We start from the raw sequence: 21,179 nt of genomic DNA on the forward strand, positions 1-21,179 counted from the left end.
TTTCAAGTAATCACATCTCAATTAATCTGTATCACCTTCATGAAAAATGAAAATACGAAATGATTATCTGAACTGTTTGAATTTAAATCTTGTCAGCTACCTGGAGCACAAAAATCATGGTTTCACAGTTCAAAGTCAATTTATCATTACTTGAGATTCATTTTCTTGCAGGCATACAATGTGAATCCAAGAAACACAATAGAATCAATGAAAGACCATACTGAGCAGGACAGACAAACAACCAACACACTGCAAGTGCAAAACAAAATAATAATAATAAATAAGCAATAAATATTGAGAACATTAGATGAGTCCTTGAAAGTGAGTTCATAGGTAGTGGAAATAGTTCAGTGATGGGGTGAGTGAAGTTATTCCTCCCCTCCCCCGGTTCAAGAGCCTGATGATAGACGGGTAATAATTGTTCCTGAACCTGGTGGTGTGGGTCCTGAGGCTCCTTCCTGTTCCATCTTCCTGATGGCAGCAGCAAGAAGAGAGCATGGCCTGGTTGTGGGGGAAGGAGGGGGGGGTCCTCAATGGATGCTGCTTTTCTGTGACAAAGTTCCATGCAAATGTGCTCAATGGTGTGGAGGGCTTCATCCACAATTGACTGGCCATGAATGCCCATGAACTGAATCCACAATTCACTACTTTTTGTTGGATTGCCAGTTCATGGTCATTGGTGTTTCCATACCAAGCTGTGTTTGCAACTTTGATACAATGTCTGCAGTAACTTGGGTGTTGGGGTGCCATAATTGACTTCAGTGTTCCTTGGGTAGGGAGGAGAATAGTCAGCCCATGTTCCTGCAGCTGATGCTATCCATTAAATATTGCTGAAAAGTGTATTGTATATTGTAAAAGGGTGGTTACAAGATTGAAAATTTACAGTTGTGCAGTATAGTACTTAAAGAACTGAAGGATTAATCTATATAAGGAGTACAAAACCTGAGTCTTTTCATCTTTCTGGCTAACTAATAAAAGGATTTGTATGCCACTTGAGGGGTAAAATATTTTTTGATTTTTGTTGGATCTATCACTTGGATTCTAATGGAACTGTATTTGCTTTTAAAATGTGCAGTCTAAAGGGAAACATGGGAATGGTTTTAAATATTTTATGCATTTTGAATATTTCAGTATTTTGATTTTTTTTGACAAACTAAATTTTTGTTTGGAGTTCTTAAAATTCAAAATTAAACTGGCCTCCAAGGATTCTGAAACTTCTTTGTTTCCTCAATTGACTTATAATGGCTCACTGCTGCCTTCTACTGAGGAGGAAGTGTATAGGTTGATTCCAGGAAGGGCTGTGGGTGTACCCTGCCACAATAGAGCACTCTAATCTGAATGCCAATTAGGAAATGGGAAACAGATATGTAATGATGCATGTTATGAAAATAATCAAGTATGCAACGGTCTTGATCATTGTTTTTCAAAAGATTAATTTTAAAAGCTTTCATATTACTTTAGTGATCTCTTTTAAAGTAGGACTTGAATATTTTTCCGTCTTTTAAACACTTGAATCTCTCTCTCCTAGCAAAAGAAAAGCAAATAGTGAGTTGCATGAGTTGATTATCTTTACTGTTGTGTTTCAGCTTTAGAAATTGAATATTGAATAATTCTTGAACAATAGAGCCCATTAACTGTTTGTTCTGTAATTCTACATGAGCTAAGAACTGTTATCAATTGTTGTGAATTATTAAAGTAAAACATCTTGCATCCCTTTTATTGAAAACATTGTTTTTCAGCTCAAAGTTCAAAGTAAACTTGTTATCAAAGTACATATATGTCACCATATATAACCGTGATTCATTTTCATGCGGGCATTTGCAGTAAATACAAAGAAACACAATAAGATTGATGAAAAATCGCGCACAAGATGGGCAAACAACTGATGTACAAAAGGCAACTAACTGCGCAAATAAATCCATAAATATTGATAATAGGAAATGAAGTGTTGTGGGAACAGTGCAGTGTTGGGGTGGGTCGTTATCCTCTCCAATTCAAGAACCTGATGGTTGAGGGATAATAACTGTTCCTGAACCTGGTTGTGAGTCCTGAGGCTCCTTTATCTACTGTACCTTCCTGATGGCAGCATTGAGAAGAGAGCACAGCCTGAATGGTGAGGGTACTTGATGGATGCTGCTTCCTGCAACAGAGCTCAATGGTGTGGAGGGCTTTATCCATGATGGCCTAGCTGCATCCACTTTTTTTTTTTTTTTGGTAAGCTTTTCCATTCAAGGACTACTTAAGCCAGACAGTTATAAACACAGAAGATTCTTTGGAAGAAAATAGATTTTAACACTATAGGTCCTTTCTTCATTGCCAAGTTACATATTGTTGTATTCTGATTCCATGACAGTGTAAACCTGTTGTTTCTTTCCTCTGTTGACACCAAGGTAGTTTTTTGCATCTTTTTCTGCATCAGCGCAAAGGCAGTTTCTTCTGCATATCAAGATACTGGAATTCTGCCTAAATGTTGATGATTGTGATTATTTACACTCCTAGCTGCTTATGCTGAGTAACAAATTTTGTTGGGGGTACTTCAAATGTTATTAAAAGATTTTTAAATTTTGGAATTTGAAATGGAAGAGAATTTATTTTGTTATACTATGAATTTTTCATCCTGTTTTCCCTGTCCTTTGTTTATTCTTTGCTCCAATGCTTGAGTTTTATTTTCCTCTTTGGTTCCTCTTTTAAGGTTCCACCTGGATTCAAGTTAGTCTCAACATCTAGGTTTTCAGAGTGAACCCTGATGATAAGTTTTTGGATATTTCCCAGTTGTCAACCTTGAGCCTTGTGTTCCTGCCAATGGCAGTAAATTTTTTTATATGTTGAGAGAGGACATTTAGCTATTAGGTTCAAGATAATTTGATAGCTTCCTTTCATCAATTTGTTGTTTGTTTTATATGATGAAGTAATGGTTTTTGTGGATCATTCAACAAGAATTTTGATTTTAATTTGAAGAAAACATTCTGCAGTAGAGATTTTACCCAATGTTTGTGTGATCGTGTTCACTACATTGCAATTTATTTCCCTTCAGATTGAACGACCTCCATCTCCAGTCACTCCAGCTCCGAATTCTGCACTTCCACCTGTTCCTCCTCGTTTAGACCTGCTGCAGCACCGATCACCCACTGTGTCCAGTGCACCTAGTCCTTGTGTTTCACCCAAGGTAAGGAGCTATTTCATTAGGATGACATTATTATGTTTACTTGTGCAAGATCCCTGCATCTCTGTCTTCTTGTAATGTTCTGTGGAACCAATGTAACGAGTTCTTAATCTTGATTTGGTTGCTAATAGGTACTTTAAGTAGATGGAGATCATTAACAGGTCAATAACAGGTGTAAAGTATAGATTTGATAAATACTTACCAATATAGTTTTAATTGTCCAGTGTTTTGTGTGATGAAATTGATGGATGTGGCAAAGGGGGAAAAAGCATCATCTCCAATCCCGTCAACTGCAATTCTGGAAGAAACAATCCTTAAAACATAGAAAACAGTAGTAGGCTACTTGTCTCTTTGAGATAACCATGCCATTTAATATTAATGTATTTGAACATCTGTATTCAGTACCCTGTTCTTACTGCTTGCTTGCGTAACTCTGGGGACTTGATCATAGAAAATAGGTGGGCATGAAGATTAGAATGATTTGTCAATCAGAAGTAATTCCAGTAGGGAATTGGTGCCTATTTTCTGTGATTAAAAATAGAACTTGTAATCTTGAGGAGTGGGAGTAGCTGAAATTAATAAACTAGTACTTTAATGAGAAGAAAAATAAAGAGAAAGCAAGGGAAGATTTTGTGGATAGCATTCATAAAGATTCTCTGTAACAAAGGAATAGACCAGGTGGTTGAATAGTTTGTCTGTGCTCACTGCCTCTTTTTTTTTGTATATCAGTTTCCTGTCTCTTAGCATTGGAATATTGATTGATAATTTTGTTTCTCTAATTTGTGCTAACCTCTTCCGTGCATATGTATCAAGCTCCATTTGGAAGTCCACTCATGCTCACCTTAATAGTAATCAGAAAGTTAGATGTGCCCTATAAGCCTTGTGAGTACATCAGGAACAAGCGGGTGACAGGGAAAGAATGGGTTCCCATTGGGACAAAAAGAGTATTCTACACATGAAGCCAGGTGATATAGGCAAGGTTTTAAAATGGTGGGGAGAGTGCTACATAATATCTAACAAAAAGATTGATAAATCCCCTCCCCATTCAGGTTGCTGTGAAAACCAAGGAAGTAGCTGGAGTACTGATGGAGATTTTTGTATCTTTGTTAGCTACACGAGTTGTCCGAAGACAGGAAGATAGCTAATGTTTTTTAAAAAGACAGCAGGGATAAGGCAAGTAACTAATTATAGGCTGGTTGAGTTCTTATCAGTAATAGGGAAATTATTGGAGTTGTTTTTCAGGGATAGCATTCATGTACAGGTTTCCCCCCGCCATCCGAAGGTAGAGCATTCCTATGAAACGGTTCGTAAGCCGGAAAATGGTAAAGTGAAGAAGCAATTACCATTTATTTATACGGGAAAAATTTGTCAGCGTTCGCAGACCTAAAAAAATAACCTACCAAATCATGCCAAATAGCACACAAAACCTAAAATAACAGTAACATATATAAAAGCAGGAATGATATGATAAATACACAGCCTATATAAAGTAGAAATACTTTTCTACAATCATTGCCGCACTGTCCACCGTAGCGAAAATCTCATGCAAGCGCTCTCAGCAGAAACACTCTCTCCAGTAACCTTTAAGCTATGAAGCAGCCAAACCATGCCAAATAACACAGCCTATATAAAGTAGAAATAATGTATGTACATTATTTAATGTATGCCTGGCACGTAAATGTTGGCCCAGATCAGAGGCGACGCAATCGTCAATCGCCTCTGATCTGGGCCGACGTCTACGTGCCAGGCAGCACCTAATTAATTAGCTTGTTTATTTTGGCTTTTTTTCTTAAAGATGTGCTGGGTGCATCCCGGCTACTGCTGCACCACTGCATGCTTCGCGGCAATGTATCGGTCCGCAGCCTGGAGGTTGGGACCACTGAGGTGGTGGGACACTGAGGTGTCATCTCATCGTCATCTGTTTCCATCAGGGCAGGCAGGGCATCTTCTTCTTTGTCTGTCTGCCTGCCTTGATGTCGAAGGTCGAGGTTTGTCGTCTGCTGTGGCTGATGTGGAAGGCTTGAAAAACGACAGTATGCTTGACTGCTTAGCCCCGCGCATTTTTCTATCATACAGTTCTTTGTAAGCACTCAAACCATCCTGCAAATATGCTCTAAACCTACGTACCCTTTCAAAATTAAAGTTGTACTTCATCATTGCAGCGAAAATCTCACGCAGTTGCTTCACGTTCAGTTCCTGGACGGCTTCACTTTCAGTCCATTTGCTACTGCATTCGGTTTCGATTGTTATCCTTTCCTCTTCCGATTGCATCAGTTCTTCATCTATCAGTTCTTGGTCATGGGATGCGAAAACCTCTTCAACATCTTCGTCATCTTCCACAAGCCAAATTCACTTTGTCCTTACTTCGTTCACCATGATCAAAACACTTAATTATGTCTAGTTTTACGCTGTGTAACACTCTTAAGAGCTCTTTTAGGCTTTTCCGATACCTTAGAACTCGTCTTGCAAACAGATGCTCAAAATAAATCGACATAAAGCACAGATGCTCACAGGCACGTGTTTAAGCAATGCCGGCTAGAATGCAGTTCCGGGGGAGGAGCTTGGCTGGTTGGGGCGCACGTTGCCTTTTATCGCGCACTGCCTTTTTTTGTAACAGTGAAAACACCTTCTGTTAGCGAAAACAGGTAACTAATGTAGGTCTTTTGTAACAGCGAGGTCGTAAAGCGAATGTTCGAAAAGCGGGGGACACCTGTATTCTTGGAAAATAGGGGCTGATCAGGGATGTTCAGCATTGCTTTGTGTAGAGTAAATATGCCACACTAATTTTGGTTACTTTTTTTTTGATGAGATTACTAAGAAGATGGAAGGCGTAGTGGTAAATAATTGTACAGACATTAGTAACCCATTTGACAGATCCCACATAGTCGGCTGGTCTAGAACTTTAATGCCCATGGGGTCCAAAGTGCACTGGCTAGTTGGAGCTAAAACTGGTTTAGTGATGGGAAGCAATGGATCATTGTGTAAAGATGTTTTTCTGATTGGAAGTCTGTTACCAGTGGTGTGCCAAGTGGATTGGTGCTGGGCATCTTGATGTTTGTGACACTTATTAACAATCTGGATGTGGGTGTAGGAGGTATGATTAGTAATTCTGTGGTGACACAAAAGTTAGTGTAACCAAGCAGGAAAGTTGTCTAAAGCTACACCAAAATATTTAATTGAATTGGCTTTATTACTTACATCCTTCACATACATGAGTAAAAAATCTTTACATTACGTCTGTCTAAATGTGCAACTTATAGTAATTTGTAATAAATAGTACGTACAACAGGACAGACAATATAACGTAGAAATACAATTGTATCAGTGTGAATCAATCAGTCTGATGGCCTGGTGGAAGAAGCTGTTGGAGCCTGTTGGTCATGGCTTTTATGCTGCAGTACTGTTTCCCGGATGGTAGCAGCTGGAATAGTTTGTGGTTGGGGTGACTCGGGTCCCCAATGATCCTTCAGGCTCTTTTTACTCACCTGTCTCTGTAAGTGTTGCGAATAGTGGGAAGTTCACATCTACAGATGCGCTGGGCTGTCTGCACCACTCTCTGCAGAATCCTGCGATTGAGGGAAGTACAGTTCCCATTCCAGGCAGTGATGCAGCCAGTCAGGATGCTCTCAATTGTGCCCCTGTAGAAATTTCTTAGGATTGGGGAGCCCATACCAAACTTCTTCAGCCGTCTGAAGTGAAAGAGGCACTGTTGTGCTTTTTTCATCACACAGCTGGTATGTACAGACACCGTGAGATCCTCGGTGATGTGTATGATGAGGAACTTAAAGCTGTTCACCCTCTCAACCCCAGATCCATTTATGTCAATATAGTTCAGATGGGAATCTAATTGTAGCAAGTGTGAGGTGATGGTATTCTGGGAAGTCAGAGGTAGGGCATATGCAGTAAATGGCAAGGCAACCAAAATGTTGAACAGAAGGAACTATGGGTTCAACTCTAGTTTTTTTGAAAATGGCAAAACTGATAAATATGCTAATGAAGGAGGCTTATGGTAGCTTGCCTTCCTAGGTCAGGGCACAGGATATAAAACTTGCCACGATATGCAGCAACTTTATAAAATACTGGTTATATTGCACTTGAAGTTCTGATCACAGTACTTCAGGAAGGATATGGCTGCATAGGAGAGATTGCAGAGCAGATTCACCAAGGTTTGCATGGATTTGAAGACTTGAATTACGGAGAAAGACTGGGCAAGCTAGGTATGTTTTCCTTGGGGTGAAGGAGCCTAAGGGGGTGACTAATAGAGGTGTATAAGGTTTATGTGGTAAGGGTAGGGTAGGTGGTAAAAGTATTAAAAACAACAGGGCATAGATTTTAAATGGGTGGAAGGAATTGCACATTAGGGGCATTTAAGAAACTCTTAGATAGAAACATGGTTGATAGAAAACTGGAGGGCAATGTAGGAGGGAAGGGATAGATTCTTCTTAGAGAAGGTTAAAAGGTTGGCACAATATCATGGGCTACAGTGCTGTAGTGTTCTATATTCTATCTTCTAAGTTTTTTTTTCCAAAAGTGGTTGATATTTTGTACATATTGTTCAGAGAAATGAGCAAGACATACAAGGATATAAATCTAGTGCAGTCAAATGAGATGAATGTAGGTAGGCATAAAGGTTAACATGGGCATTGGTAGGCCAAAGGGTTAGCATCTTTATGACATAGCTAACTCTATGGTTCTTGGCATCTTTTTTTTCCTGCCTTAGAAAAAGAACACTTGTATTTGCAATCAAAAGGAATTGATGAATGTAGAGCTTTATTTTTTTTTTTTAAAAAAGATTTATCTGTTCCTGAGTGGAAATTATCAGGTCTTGAGGATTTTTCTCCATTATCAAGTTTTTGTTAGGTTAAATCTGCTGTTCTCTTAATGCTCAGATGCATGTACCATTGATACTTTGTCTTACTCCACTATGAAAGCATATATAAAAATACATCAAGCAATTTTATTGTTACTAAATTAGTAAGTAGCAATTTGGTACCTCAGGCTTCTTTCTTAACTTTAAGAGAGAAAGATGTGGGGAGATGAGTTTTGAGTTTCAAGGACTGTCCAGGAGAAATAATGTTACAAATTAGAATAAAGTGGGAATTAAGTTTAACATTTTGAAATGAAAAAGTTACAACAAAAAAATGATGAATGAACTGGAGCTTGGGAACAGAAGTGGAAATTTGGAGGAGAATTGTCCATGATGACTTCAGTTGTTCAGGAAAATGAGGGTTTATTTGAGTTGGTGAACTATCCTTGCATCTGTCCAATAATACTGAAGAGACACCAGGGAAACTAACAAGAATTCCAAAATGGTTGAGTTTTTTTTGAAAGGAAATTGTGTTGGGTTAGCTTTTTTGGGAGATCTTTGCAAAGGAAGCAATTGTAGGAGTGCCATTTATTACACACTAATGAAAATTTAACAGGAAAAAAAAGACTGAAAGAGGTCCCATCAAAGGACAAACTGATTAATGTAAAAAGAAGCTCCCTTAAAAGAAATGAACAAGATGATTTTTTTTTTTCATTATCTGCTGAAGGTAATGAAGTAAAGAATACCAAAGGAGAAGAGATACATTACCAAGAGAAATATGACTTGAATACTGGCAATCTGGAGCATTGATAAATCCATTCCAGAATTGTGGCACATTGTTATCATGAAGTTGCAAGATAACGATGATCATTGTTCTGTTTTAAATTGATGTCAGTTGGCAAGATTTTTATCAAAATGGATTGGGGAAGTTGTGGTATGTCGAAACAATAGGTTTAACGGCTGATGACCTTTTTGGCATGTGGTAATGAAAAATACAAAACTATTATATCTGTTTTGAGTTACAACTTGCCACTTACTATCAGAATAAGTGTCACGAGTCTGATGTCTACATCGAATATTGAAAGAAATTGGAAAATGGAAATTGCTGTATATTTTGTATAAACATCACCATTTCTCATTTTGCAGCTGTACATAAGACGACTGAATTAACTTAGTATCTATAAAAAGTATTCACCCTCCACCCCTCCCCAGAAGTTTTCAGGTTTTATTATTTTACAACATGAATCACAGTGGATTTAATTTGGCTTTTTGACACTGATCAACAGAAAATGTACTTCTGTGTCAAAGTGAAAACAATTTTCTACAAATTGGTCGAAATTTATTACAATTATAAACACAAAATGAATGATTACATAATTACTCACCCCCTTCAAATCAGTATTTAGTAGATGCACCTTTGACAGCAAATACAGCCTTGAGTCTGTGTGGATAGGTCTCTATCAGCTTTGTACATCTGAACACTGCAATTTCCCCCCATTCTTCCTTACAAAACTGCTCAAGCTCCATTAGATTGCATGGGGATCATGAATGAACAGCCCTTTTCAAGTCCAGCCACAAACTCTGAATTGGATTCTGACTTGGCCACTCCAGGACATTAACTTTGATTTTAAGCCATTCCTGTGTAGCTTTGGCTTTATGCTTGAGGTCATCATCTTGCTGGAAAACAAATCTTCTCCCAAGTCACAGTTCTCTTGCAGACTGCATCAGATTTTCCTCTAGGATTCCCCTGTATTTTACTGCATTTGTTTTACCCTCTACCTTCACAAGCCTTCCAGGGCCCACTGCAGGGAAGCATCCCCACAGCATGATGTAGCCACCACCATGTTTCAAGGCAAGGATGGTGTGCTTTTGATGATATGTGGTGTTTGGCTTACGTGAAACATAGCGTTTAGTCTTTTAGCCAAAATGTTCAACTTTGGTTTCATCAGACCATAGAAACTCCTTCCAGCTGACTTCAGAGTCTCCCACATGCCTTCTGGCAAACTCTAGCCGGGATTTCATGTGATTTTTTTTCGAGAGTGGCTTTCCCTTTGCCATTGTCCCTTAAAGCTGTGACTGGTGAAGCATCCGGGTGACAGTTGTTGTGTGCGCAGTCTCTCCCATCTCAGTAAGCTTGTAACTCCTCCAGAGTTGTCATAGGTCTCTTGGTGGCCTCCCTCACTAGTCCTTTCTTGCACGGTCACTCAGTTTTTGAGGATGGCCAGCTGTAGGCAGATATACAGCTGTGCCATATTCTTTCCATTTCTTGATGATTGATTTAACTGTATCTAAGGGATATTCAGTAACTTGGTAATTTTTTTGAATCCATCTCCTGACTTGTGCTTTTCAATAACCTTTTCATGGAGCTGCTTTGAGTGTTCTTTTGTCTTCATGGTGTAGTTTTTGCCAGGATACTGACTCATCAGTAGTTGGACAGTCCAGATACAGGTGTAGTTTTACTACAATCAGTTGAAACACCTTGACTGCACACAGGTGATCTCCATCTAACTAATTATGTGACTTCTAAAACCAATTGGCTGCACCAGTGATGATTTGATGTGTCATGTTAAAGGGGGTAGATACTTATGCAATCAATTATTTTGTGTTTTTATATTTGTAATTAATCCTTTTTCTGTTGATCAGGGTCAACTTTCTTAACATCCAGAATGGCCAGTATTTGTGCATTTCTAAATAAAGCACATTTAATTATTCAAGGGGTATTTTTTTTTTACATTGTTCCCGCACAGGCTTCATCTAGTGGCTCACATAAGCAGGATAAGCCTTTACCGGTTCCTCCATCGCATCGAGATCTTCCGCCTCCACCACCTGAGCGACATCCATCTGCAAACATGGATTCTCGTATGCAGAGGCGCCCTTTACCGAGCACACCAAATGACCTCCCCGCAAGAGATAAGCTACCTCTTGCGCCACCTACCCGACCTGGAGAACCCTGGCACTCACGATCTCAGGCAACTAAACCATCTGTCCAGACCCTTAACGTTGGAGACAGGTGGACAGGCCGAGAATTATCCAACAGACATTCTTTGCCTCTACCACTGACATCTCAGATGGACACTAGGACGGAGGCAGTTAGGCATAGCAGCTCACTTGGGCTTGACAGTCCCGTGGTAAGGAATTTTTTTTTGTTACTGTTGGATGTTTCATACCCAAGTGGTGGGATCACTACCAGACAGCATCTTAAATAATTGCATGTCCAGAATCTTTGTTCTTTGCTTCACCTTTAATTTTAATGGAAGTGATTGGAGCTTAAATTTAACAAAATGTTGATTTAAGAAGTGCTGTGAAATCGAAGGAGACATCTTAGGATTTCAAAGTGAATTGAATAAAACATGGAAGAAGAGAGGGCAATGGGAGTTGACGTTTATCACTGGTGTATGGGCAAAACCATTCAACAAATCTTAAGCATGTCCATTTGATATAGAACAGTATTCTGCAAAAAAAACCCAAGACAGATGAATGTAGAGGGGCCCATGATCGAATTGTGCTCTGGTTTTAGTCAGTGTACCTTGAGCATTTTCCTGCATACTTATCTCAACCTATCCTCCCGCCACCATAACACCTTACCTACCATCCTATGAGAGCCCCTATCCAGCACACCATTCTCTGTAACTTCAATCATCACCTCCCTCTGGTGCTCTTCCCATTCTTCCATGGTCCACTGTTTTCTCCTATGAGGTCCCTCCTCCTTCAGCACTTTATCTCTTCTATCTATTACCATCGAGCTTCTTTCTTCACCTCCTCCACCCACCTACCTAACCCCTTGCTTGGTTTTGCTTATCACCTGCCCACTTGTATTCCTTCCCCTCTCCCCCCCCCCCCCTTATTATTCTAGCTTCTTTCCCCTTCCTTTTCAGTTCTGATGAAGGGTCTTGGCCTGAAACTTCAACTGTTTATTCCCCTCCATAGATGCTGCGATTTGCTGAGTTGCTCCAGCATTTTGTGTGTGTTGCTCAAGATTCCTAGAATCTCTTTTGTTTATGATTTGTACTCTTACCTATTCTGGTTACCAAAGCACAAGGGTGATATTTCATTACTAATGTGGAAAGCCACAAGCCATGGCACCAAGATAAGTTCTGAGCAGAGGTGGGGTATGTTTGTGTTTACTGGAAGCATTGTTGAAGTAATCTTATATAAATGTCAGATGGTAAACAATTGGGAAAAGATCTAGAAAATTATATTAACTATAAGTTGAATTATTTTAAAAAAAGAATCAGACTGGAAAAAAAATCTAGCGTGAACTTTCAGACACGATTTAAAAACTGAGTTTTCAAGTTGGAGCTACCTCTCCCCTGAAGTTGATGCAATAAGGTAAAAGTGGGGCACAGTAATAAAAAGTAAGTTTTTATTTAAATGTTTTACTGAATAATTCTGGAAAAGGGATGATGATTTTTTTTTTTAAAAAAAAAGGATCTCTGAAGTGTGCAACATAAGACGTGGGATCCTCTACTTAATCTCTGGAATCTTTGAAAGGTAGTTAGATTCTGCAGTAATTCTTCCTAAACATGGATAGGTGCACTGCATGTGATTGACTTTGATATGATTATTTTGATTTTGTTAGCTTGAGGTCCATTAACTGCAAGAGCAAAATTCAGGTTACCAATATAAATACATAGGTTTACAAGACAATTTAATACTAATACATCACCAGTAAAGCACAAGCCACAGACTTGTGTTCAACCTCTTACTCATGAGTGAAGTTATCAAAGATTGAGTAAAAGAAAACAGAATATACTTGTAAGTCTACTTATAGATGTACTTTATAACGTGTAAAGGGCTTTAAAAGATTCTGCATCATAAATGGGAATGGGAAAACTACCTCACAGTTACCTCATACATAAAATACTCCCAATATATCTAACCTCCTGTAAAGTGAAGCACACCCAAACCCTCTAATCTTCTAATTATTGCAGGCTTTCAGTGGTGCAATGAATGATATTTCGGAGTATGACAATTCCAAAGTGAAACCCTCTGCGTCAGCGAATGCTATTTATTCTCTTGCTACAAGGTAATTGCAGCCTTATATTGATGATTATTGCTGCCTGTCACATATTGGTTTGCAGTATTTGTATAAATTGTGTGTAAGTAAATGAATACCTTAACTTTTTTTAATGCACTGATAATCCTTTTGCATATCATTTCAGAATCAGGTTTAATATCACCAGCATATGTTATGAAATTTGTTAATTTAGTGGCAGCAGTACAATGCAATCCATGACAATATAGAAAAAAATTGTACGCAGATGTTAATATTAGTTTTGTACATCTCCAATAGAGAGGAGAACCTTAAGCTTGTACATAATGTATCAATAGTAAGTTCGTGGTAAAGTCATTCTTATTCCTCTTCAGCCCTACTGTTTCGTGTTTCTGCTGAAGGACTCCACAAAAGTTTTGTTCTTAGTAACAACCCATGGTTGGTAGAGGTATGGGAGAAAAGGCATGAGCCAAAAACTTGCTCGTATGCTTTCTTGTGGTATAACTCCACACAAAAAGTGAAGGGTTGGCGAATTTGTACGTGTTGTGGTGTTCCTCTGTGGATGCTGGTACTTTGACCATTTGGCAGTGCTTTTTAAAGATAGAACTTGTTTTACTGTTGAGTCCAACCCTATCCATGTCAAATAGCTAAACCCTTATTGATTCCCATGTGGATAATTGGATAGTAACTGGAAGTAGGACCTTCAGTTGACTTTATTATCCTTGCTGTTAGTTTGTTTTTACAGTTGTAATTTAAGTATTGATTTTTTTCCATTCCACCCTGATGTCATTAGAGCATTGTATTTTTTAGGTATCTGTCAACCTAAATTATAAATATTCCATTTTGTTTGGAAGATGTTTCTGTTCACTATTATTGCAATGTTCTAATTTCAGTTGAATCTTTTCTGCTTGAAAGAACCTCAAATACAAAACTTATTCATGTGAAAACTTTTCTGAAACTTAGGCTTAAAGGCTATCATTTAAGAAAGCCACTTCTGTCATGTACTAGATTCAGGTTTATTATTTCTGATATACTATATGTCAGGAAATCTGTTATATTTGAGACAGCAGTACAGTACAAGACATAACAATTACCAGAAGTTGCAATAAATAGTGCAAAAAAAGAGGAATGAGTAAATAGTGTTCATGGACTGCTCAGAAATCTGATCCTAAAACATTGAGTGTGGGTTTTCAGGCTTCTGTACCTCCTCCCCAATGCTAGTAATGAGAAGAGGGCATGGCCTGAATGGTGAGGCTCCTTAATGAAAGATGCTGCCTCTTGAGGCAGCACCTCTTGCAGTTGTACTCTGGTAGACTGAAATTTTCTCCTGGAAGCAACTCTTCATAGCTACTGTAACACTGTCATTATAACATTTGTGGCTACACTTGGCATCTAGTCATTTGGAATGCCTCAAGTGTTTTTTTGATTCTACATTGAGTGCTTGTTTAATTGTGCAACAGAAATTAAATTCTACTAAGTACTTTTATTCAAGGCCAGTTAAAGTTTGACCATGTGTGAGACACACAAATTGTGCTTATCCCTTTTAATAAAGTTGGGCCATAATTACTTGAGGTGAAGTGGGTATGTAAGGTTCCTTGTTTAGTTGTGTTAATAGGAATCATAGCACTGGATCTGATGCACAGCTTTTGGGTAACTATTGAATGGCTATTTTATAATTGAAGGACGAATCCACCAAAATCTATAAAAAGGTGCTTACGGTAAAATTTTGTAGCAAAATTTTATTGGCTATGCCAATTTATCTGTGCAGTTTGTTCTCTCGCGAGATATATATACACACACATACATGCATACATACATTATGGTCTAACTGTTATTTCAAATACTAAATATTGTATGTTTTAAATTATATTTCAAAAAGATTCAGTGAGCAGCAGTAAATTGCTTAATTTCTAAACATGCCATTATTTAATTTAGGAAATTAACTTTGATATTTATATAGTATCCCACTTTAGACTTCAGTTTAATCTACCAATCCAATACATACCTTTTGACTTTATGTCCATGGCACACTTCAGAATCAGTTTCTGATTACAGTGTAAGTTGGGAACCCAATGACATCTGGATACTGAGCTCCTGTAGCTTTCATTGTAGTGCATTGTACAATAGCATTAAATTTGTTACCATTCAGGATAAGATCTAGTTCAGAGGGGAAAATATAACTTAATGCAATTGTTGGAAAGACCTAATAAACTGAATTTTGTCTCTTCTGTGATAGATTAACCCAATATCCACAGCAGTAAATCCAAATGGGTTCAGTTGGGTAACAGATGTTTTGTTCTGGGGGAAGCTTCCTAAGAACTGCCTTTTGTGCATTGTGGAAAACTCCCAATAGTTTAGATTCTCAGAGAAAATTTAAATCTGTGTTAAGTAAGTCACACAATGTTTTTGCAGCTGTTGTTTTAATCACTCTGTTGTGGTATACTTTTTACAATTATAATGGTGCTATTTGTGATGGATTTCATGTTGGTTATGTTAATACCGTGCATAATTTTGTATAAATAGATTGGGACATATTAAACCTATTTTAATTTTGACTCTGCTTTCAGGCCTCTGCCAAAGCCATCTGCACCAGAGGAACGTTCAGAGAGTAGTGATGAGGATATTGATTACATGACTCCATCTTCATTGCCTGTGCATGCTCCTCTCTGTGCAACCACCTCCTTAGATTCCAGACCACTGCAAACACAGAGCAGCCACAATACAGAGTAAGAAAATTATTTTAATTGAACATTTTTATTTAATGCAGCTAGTCTACTTAGATTCAAATTCCTAATCTGAACCTGATTAAAAGTAATCACAGTTGTATTCATCTGAAACTGAGGGCAATATGAGGCAAATTTCTGGAATATGTTAGTGATTTGTCATAAGTAGTATGGTTATGTAGAATTATATGGTGGTGACACTATGTAATACATGGGTGCTTTCTGAGGTTTCTGTCTGAACTTACTAAAATATGATTTTATGTTGAGTTTATCAATTGTGGGCTTGATGAAAAACATTAGTCAAGAAACCATTTCTTATTACTAATTGCTATTAATGTTTCTTTGTGTGTTTTAATTAGAACATTGACTGAATCTGACCCATTGAGACTAATGTGCGAATCCATGTTTTCATCATCTCAGGCCGCAAGTGTAGATTTGCCACAATTTATGTCAGGTAAGTTGCTTCTGCGCACAAAAAGAAATGCTGGAAATGCTCAGTAGAACAGGAAGCACCTATGGTATTTGGCCGGCTTTTCTCTCTCTACAAACATGGCCTAATTTGCTGGGCAAAAGTTCTAGCCCTCCATTTTGAATCTTTCCATATTTGTTGTCCTTATTCTCTCTGTAACTGCTCTCATCTTTTTTTGCCATTTTTCTATTTTCCCTCTGCCTCCACTAAGCCATCAACCAGATGACTTGGATTCGTATGCGCCAGCAGATCCTAGAAATTAGAGCAAGAAGTTTCCAGTGTTTATTATAGAAGAAGAAAGCCCTTAACTCCGACTGGAGTCATCAGGACGCCGTCATGACGGCGTTTTTTTTTTGGGCGGGCTTTCTTATTATTACAAGGCCGAGCTGCTAGCTCAATGCTCAACCCAGCATGGATGGAAAGCGTGCAAGGGAAGCGTGCAAGGGAAGCTGGCTGGATTCAAACTTGGGAGCCTTTGCTCTGAAGTCTGGCGCTGATGTCACTGCACCACCAGCTGGCCAGTGTTTACTATTTTTATTTCTAATGTGGCACCATCTTTCTTCTTTTTAATTTTACTCTACATGTTTACACATTCTACACTTAAAGCTAGTTCTCAGACCAGATTTCTGAAAATTCTTTTGTCATTCACTCAGTTGTTAATTATTTATAGACAATGGTGATTCTGCCATCAGTGATGGGGCTGAGAGAGATGATAGTGAAGATGATGATGCATATGATTTCCCAAAACCACCTGTGCCACTTCCTCCAGCTCGCCGCACTCTCTCTGATGTCTCGTATGCCACTTCAGGATTTGCTAGTGCATCTGCTGAACAGAATCTGCCTGGCCCCAATACACATACAGGAGGTGATACTTATTTCATTTGCTTTAAAAGTAAATGTTACTAATAATACTGTCAATTGTCACTCTTAAAATATGGTTATGGATTGGTTCAGAGTGGTGTCTACCTTCTTGAGTGTCGTAACTACACCTAAAGCTATAGCTATTGGAACCAAAGAAAACCCATCTCCAGTCAGCACAGCATTCTTGTGGCTAATTCTATTTAGTGTGAATTCCTAGATCTTTCTGGCAGGATACTAATATAATTGTTTGGAGTGAAGCTGTTTTGTGGAGGATGGCTATTACTTGCTATTTATCTAGGTAGTTTTATCCGGGTTTTGTTTTATTCAAGAATGGGCTTTTTCAGCATAGAGTGAGTATAAATAGAGGTTAATATTGCAGTCAATTGGCAATCGTCCACTTTTGATTTTGTTTGGAAAATGAAGTAATTTTTGAAGAAGCTGCAAAAATAAATGGGTCCTCAATGTTTTTTTTGAGTATATTCGAAGGTGATGTTCTGATTAATTCGATATTAAGGTTGGTATTATAATGAGAGGTAATAGCTATGCATTCTGTTTTGTGGCTCTTAAATTGCATTTTTAAACTTACTTTCACCGTGTTACTTTTGCATCTGTTGCTATGTTTTAGTGTTTGTCTCATAACATGTTTTTATTGACTAACCCAGAAGAACAGCCATGTCTGTGCAGCAATAGACCACTGAATTTCAAAGTACAAAATCGATGACACCAAGTGTCGTGTTAAAGAGTCGGTAGATTGTGACATGTAAGAAAGATGGTACTAAGTTAAAGATCTTGTGAATGCTTGAATTATAAGTGGGAATTGTAAAACATTTTGATCTTAATACCTTGAAATAGGGTGGAAGAGTAGTATGAGCAATAACATAATTGCATAGATAGATTTAATAGCATAGATTTAAATTGAATATTTTTGAAGAGGAATACTTACATTTGTTTCCTCTGCTAAATTTTGCTGCCTAGCTGTTATGAGGGATAATTACATCCTTTAAGCCAGCATCAATTGGTGTCATCAGAAAAGAATATAATTTGAGAATTGTAAAATAAGGGAACTTTGGATTGTTTCATTAACTTGTTACTGCACTTAAATTTCAGATTCATCTGCACCTGAAAGACCTCCCAAACCATTACCTCGCAGAATCAACTCGGAACGTAAATTCAGTCCTAATCGATCAAACAGCTGCAATATGTTGCTGCAGCAACAGCAGACTCTGTCAGCTGAGATCAACAGCCTCTTGAGCCAGGGCTACTCGTATCAGGATATACAAAAGGCATTGCTTATTGCACAAAATAATGTGGAAATGGCAAAAAGTATTCTTCGTGAGTTTGTGTCTGTTCATTCCCCTGCACACATCGCAACGTAACCACCCCTCAGGACACTGACTTCGGCAAGTCAGCGCTCACGGGTTCTGTCTGATATGAGCTTCGGCTTGAGTGACACCGTGCCTCATGTAACCCTGCCGCCTCATCATTTTGAATAATCAGGTCTGTGCAATTACTGATACACTGAAGGACGGTAGCTCCCTGCCTTTTTCCATTCCAGCTGTGGGCTTTTTTAAGAAAATTTATATTTGAAGTTATCACAAGATAATTGGCCTTGACAAAGTTGCATTCTTAAGGGCAGTCATCACTTAGCAAGAAATATTGTAATATGTAAAGAAAAACTTACCTCAATTGGTTCATTCTTTTAATTATAATAAATATTTTGAGTATAATGTGAATTCCCTTAAATTCAAGAAGCAGATGCGCATCATGCATGGATGTTACTATTTTCCTGCAAACTGTAGCACAAGTCTGAAGTATGCACTATACATGGAATGTATGATATTCAAAGATTTATTAATTTACTGCAACAAGCCTGTCTCTGAGTGCACGTGTTGTAAATTAAGTTTGAAGTGCTAAAATAGTTGGGATTTTGAGGTCATGGTCCAGAGTAAAGTGCTTTAAAATGGGACCTTACTTGCTGTTGCTGGTAAATGCCTGCCACTGAGATGTGCAATTACTGTTGTGGAGCTAGGTTAGCACTTGTATCAGCCTGCCATTCAGAAAAAAAGGGTCTATTTTTGTACAAACAGATATCGTTTGCACAAAACAAGAAATAATTACCAAGTTGTATTTATATAGTTATTTGCATCTAATAATTGGATTCCAAATTTATAGCTCCTTTTTTTTAAAAAAAAAGTAAAACCTTGGCCACTGGTGAAAAATCTTGCAGGAGTTAAATCAGTAAAATAGGTTTCCCTCAACACACACACACACACACACACACACACACACACACACACACACAATGCTGGTGGAATGCAGCAGGCCAGACAGCATCCATAGGAAGAAGCACAATGGACGTTTTGGGTTGAGACCCTTCTTCAGGACTAACTGAGACTAACTAGTCAGTTAGTCCTGACGAAGGGTCTCGGCCTGAAACGTCGACTGTGCTTCTTCCTATGGATGCTGTCTGGCCTGCTGCGTTCCACCAGCATTTTGTGTGTGTTACTTGAATTTCCAGCAAATGCAGATTTCCGCGTGTAAATGTGTTTCCCTGTACACTTGTATTCTGTATTTTCACTTTTTGAAATGCTTCTGCATAACATGTGACTTGAATATAAAAGTTAAACATTGCAAAAGAATTGCAATTTACTGCAATGTGACCACTTGTACACTAGCACTGGACAGATTTTAAAGCAGTTTTTGATTTATGCATAGCCAATCCCGATTTAAATCATTCCAGGTTTATAATGAAAAGAATCCTTTTTGCTTAAAATAAGACTGTTTATAACTTTCTTAATGTGGTGTATTCATTGAAAATCAGGGATAAAAGATTGCAGCTTGATCCATGAAAGGTTATTCTAATACATTAATCATTTCTTTATAACATTTAACTTAAATGCAGAAAATCCCAGAAATACTTGACAGGTCAGGCCACATCACTGAAGAGAGCAACAAGTATTAGGTTGATGCGCTCTTATCAGAGCTGCTTGTTTTGATGAAACTTCTAATCTATATTTTGCCCATTTGAATTTTCTTTTTCTCCACAGATGTTGCCTGGCTTGAATATTGCTAGGATTTTTTAATATTTGGTTCAGGTTTCTAACATCTAACCTTTTTGGTTTTTGGCACATAAGCTTTTAACAAAAACTTGCAATTCCAAATGTGTAGTTTCCCCCAGTTAACTTAAAGTTTTTCATTGGATTGTGATTCTAACTGATTTAAAAAATCCATCACATGAGTGTTTTATATTTCAATTTAAAATTGTCTACACCAAGATTGCACGGGAGCAGCAATTCGTTGCAATTCCCTGGTCCAGGAAAAGGAGCAGAAAAAAGTGATTGGATCAAGAGCAGTTTTGGTTAATTTCACTGGTCTGTGCAAGTTGAACATTATTTAGTTCAGTGTACAGTTCTATAGCTCCTGATGACTAGATTCCACTCAAATGTCAGAGGGTAGTTTTGTTTTGAGCAATATTTTCCATCAAGTGTAGAAGTGTGCTTTTAATTCAAAACCTAACAAAGTCAAGATTAATAATTTAAACTGTTACAGCAGTCAAATAACAGCTCTGCTGGTGTACAACTCATTTTTCCTTACCTGTGTACTATTTAAAGTTGGAGGTAACGATGGATATAATTTTTAATTCAACTCAACAAATGAGGTATAGCTTAGTCTGTGTGGAGAACCTTTCAGGAATATGTATGATGCTATTCTACTTTGAAATTTATACTTAATACAAAAGGGAAGTTGTTTGACAAAGGGAAATTGCAGGGCAAGTCATGATCTGTTTAAAGTCCTGAAACACACCAGTTCCCTCACCTTCCAACTTCAGAGCATAATCCAATAAAAACAGATTTCTCATGTACAATTGTTTAAGCAGATTCAGAGATCCTGATGAAATGTAAAATATTAACCTTGTTTGTCATGCCACAGATGCTGCCGAGCCTATTAAGAATTTCAAAATTCTGTTTTTAATTTTAAATTTCCAGAATCTGCAGTTTTTATTTGAGTTGAAAAAATTGCCACTACCATGGGTTGACTCTAGAAATTGCAACAATTGCAATAATTCTCAGTTGCCTTGTTTACTTTCGAACCCGTCATCCCCACCTCAAACACCCAACACCCCACACCCCACTCTCCTGCCCCTCCCACTCTTGCAAGACCTA

At 38.0% G+C, this 21,179-nt stretch overlaps 1 protein-coding gene across 1 annotated transcript in view; it reads left to right on the forward strand.

Moving 5' to 3' along the window:
- cbl (Cbl proto-oncogene, E3 ubiquitin protein ligase) overlaps positions 1 to 19,335 on the forward strand; it is a 144,800-nt gene extending 125,465 nt beyond the window's left edge. Inside the window, exons 10-16 of the mRNA XM_072238167.1 lie at positions 3,035 to 3,166; positions 10,718 to 11,098; positions 12,902 to 12,996; positions 15,531 to 15,689; positions 16,046 to 16,140; positions 16,826 to 17,020; positions 18,124 to 19,335. Coding sequence (XP_072094268.1) covers positions 3,035 to 3,166; positions 10,718 to 11,098; positions 12,902 to 12,996; positions 15,531 to 15,689; positions 16,046 to 16,140; positions 16,826 to 17,020; positions 18,124 to 18,392 — 1,326 coding nt within the window. The 3' untranslated portion in view covers positions 18,393 to 19,335. The remainder of the gene's footprint in view (positions 1 to 3,034; positions 3,167 to 10,717; positions 11,099 to 12,901; positions 12,997 to 15,530; positions 15,690 to 16,045; positions 16,141 to 16,825; positions 17,021 to 18,123) is intronic.
- The last annotated feature ends 1,844 nt before the right edge of the window (positions 19,336 to 21,179 follow it).

Source organism: Mobula birostris, chromosome 20, assembly GCF_030028105.1.
Source record: "Mobula birostris isolate sMobBir1 chromosome 20, sMobBir1.hap1, whole genome shotgun sequence".
In the NCBI taxonomy this organism is placed as follows: Eukaryota; Metazoa; Chordata; class Chondrichthyes; order Myliobatiformes; family Myliobatidae; genus Mobula; species Mobula birostris.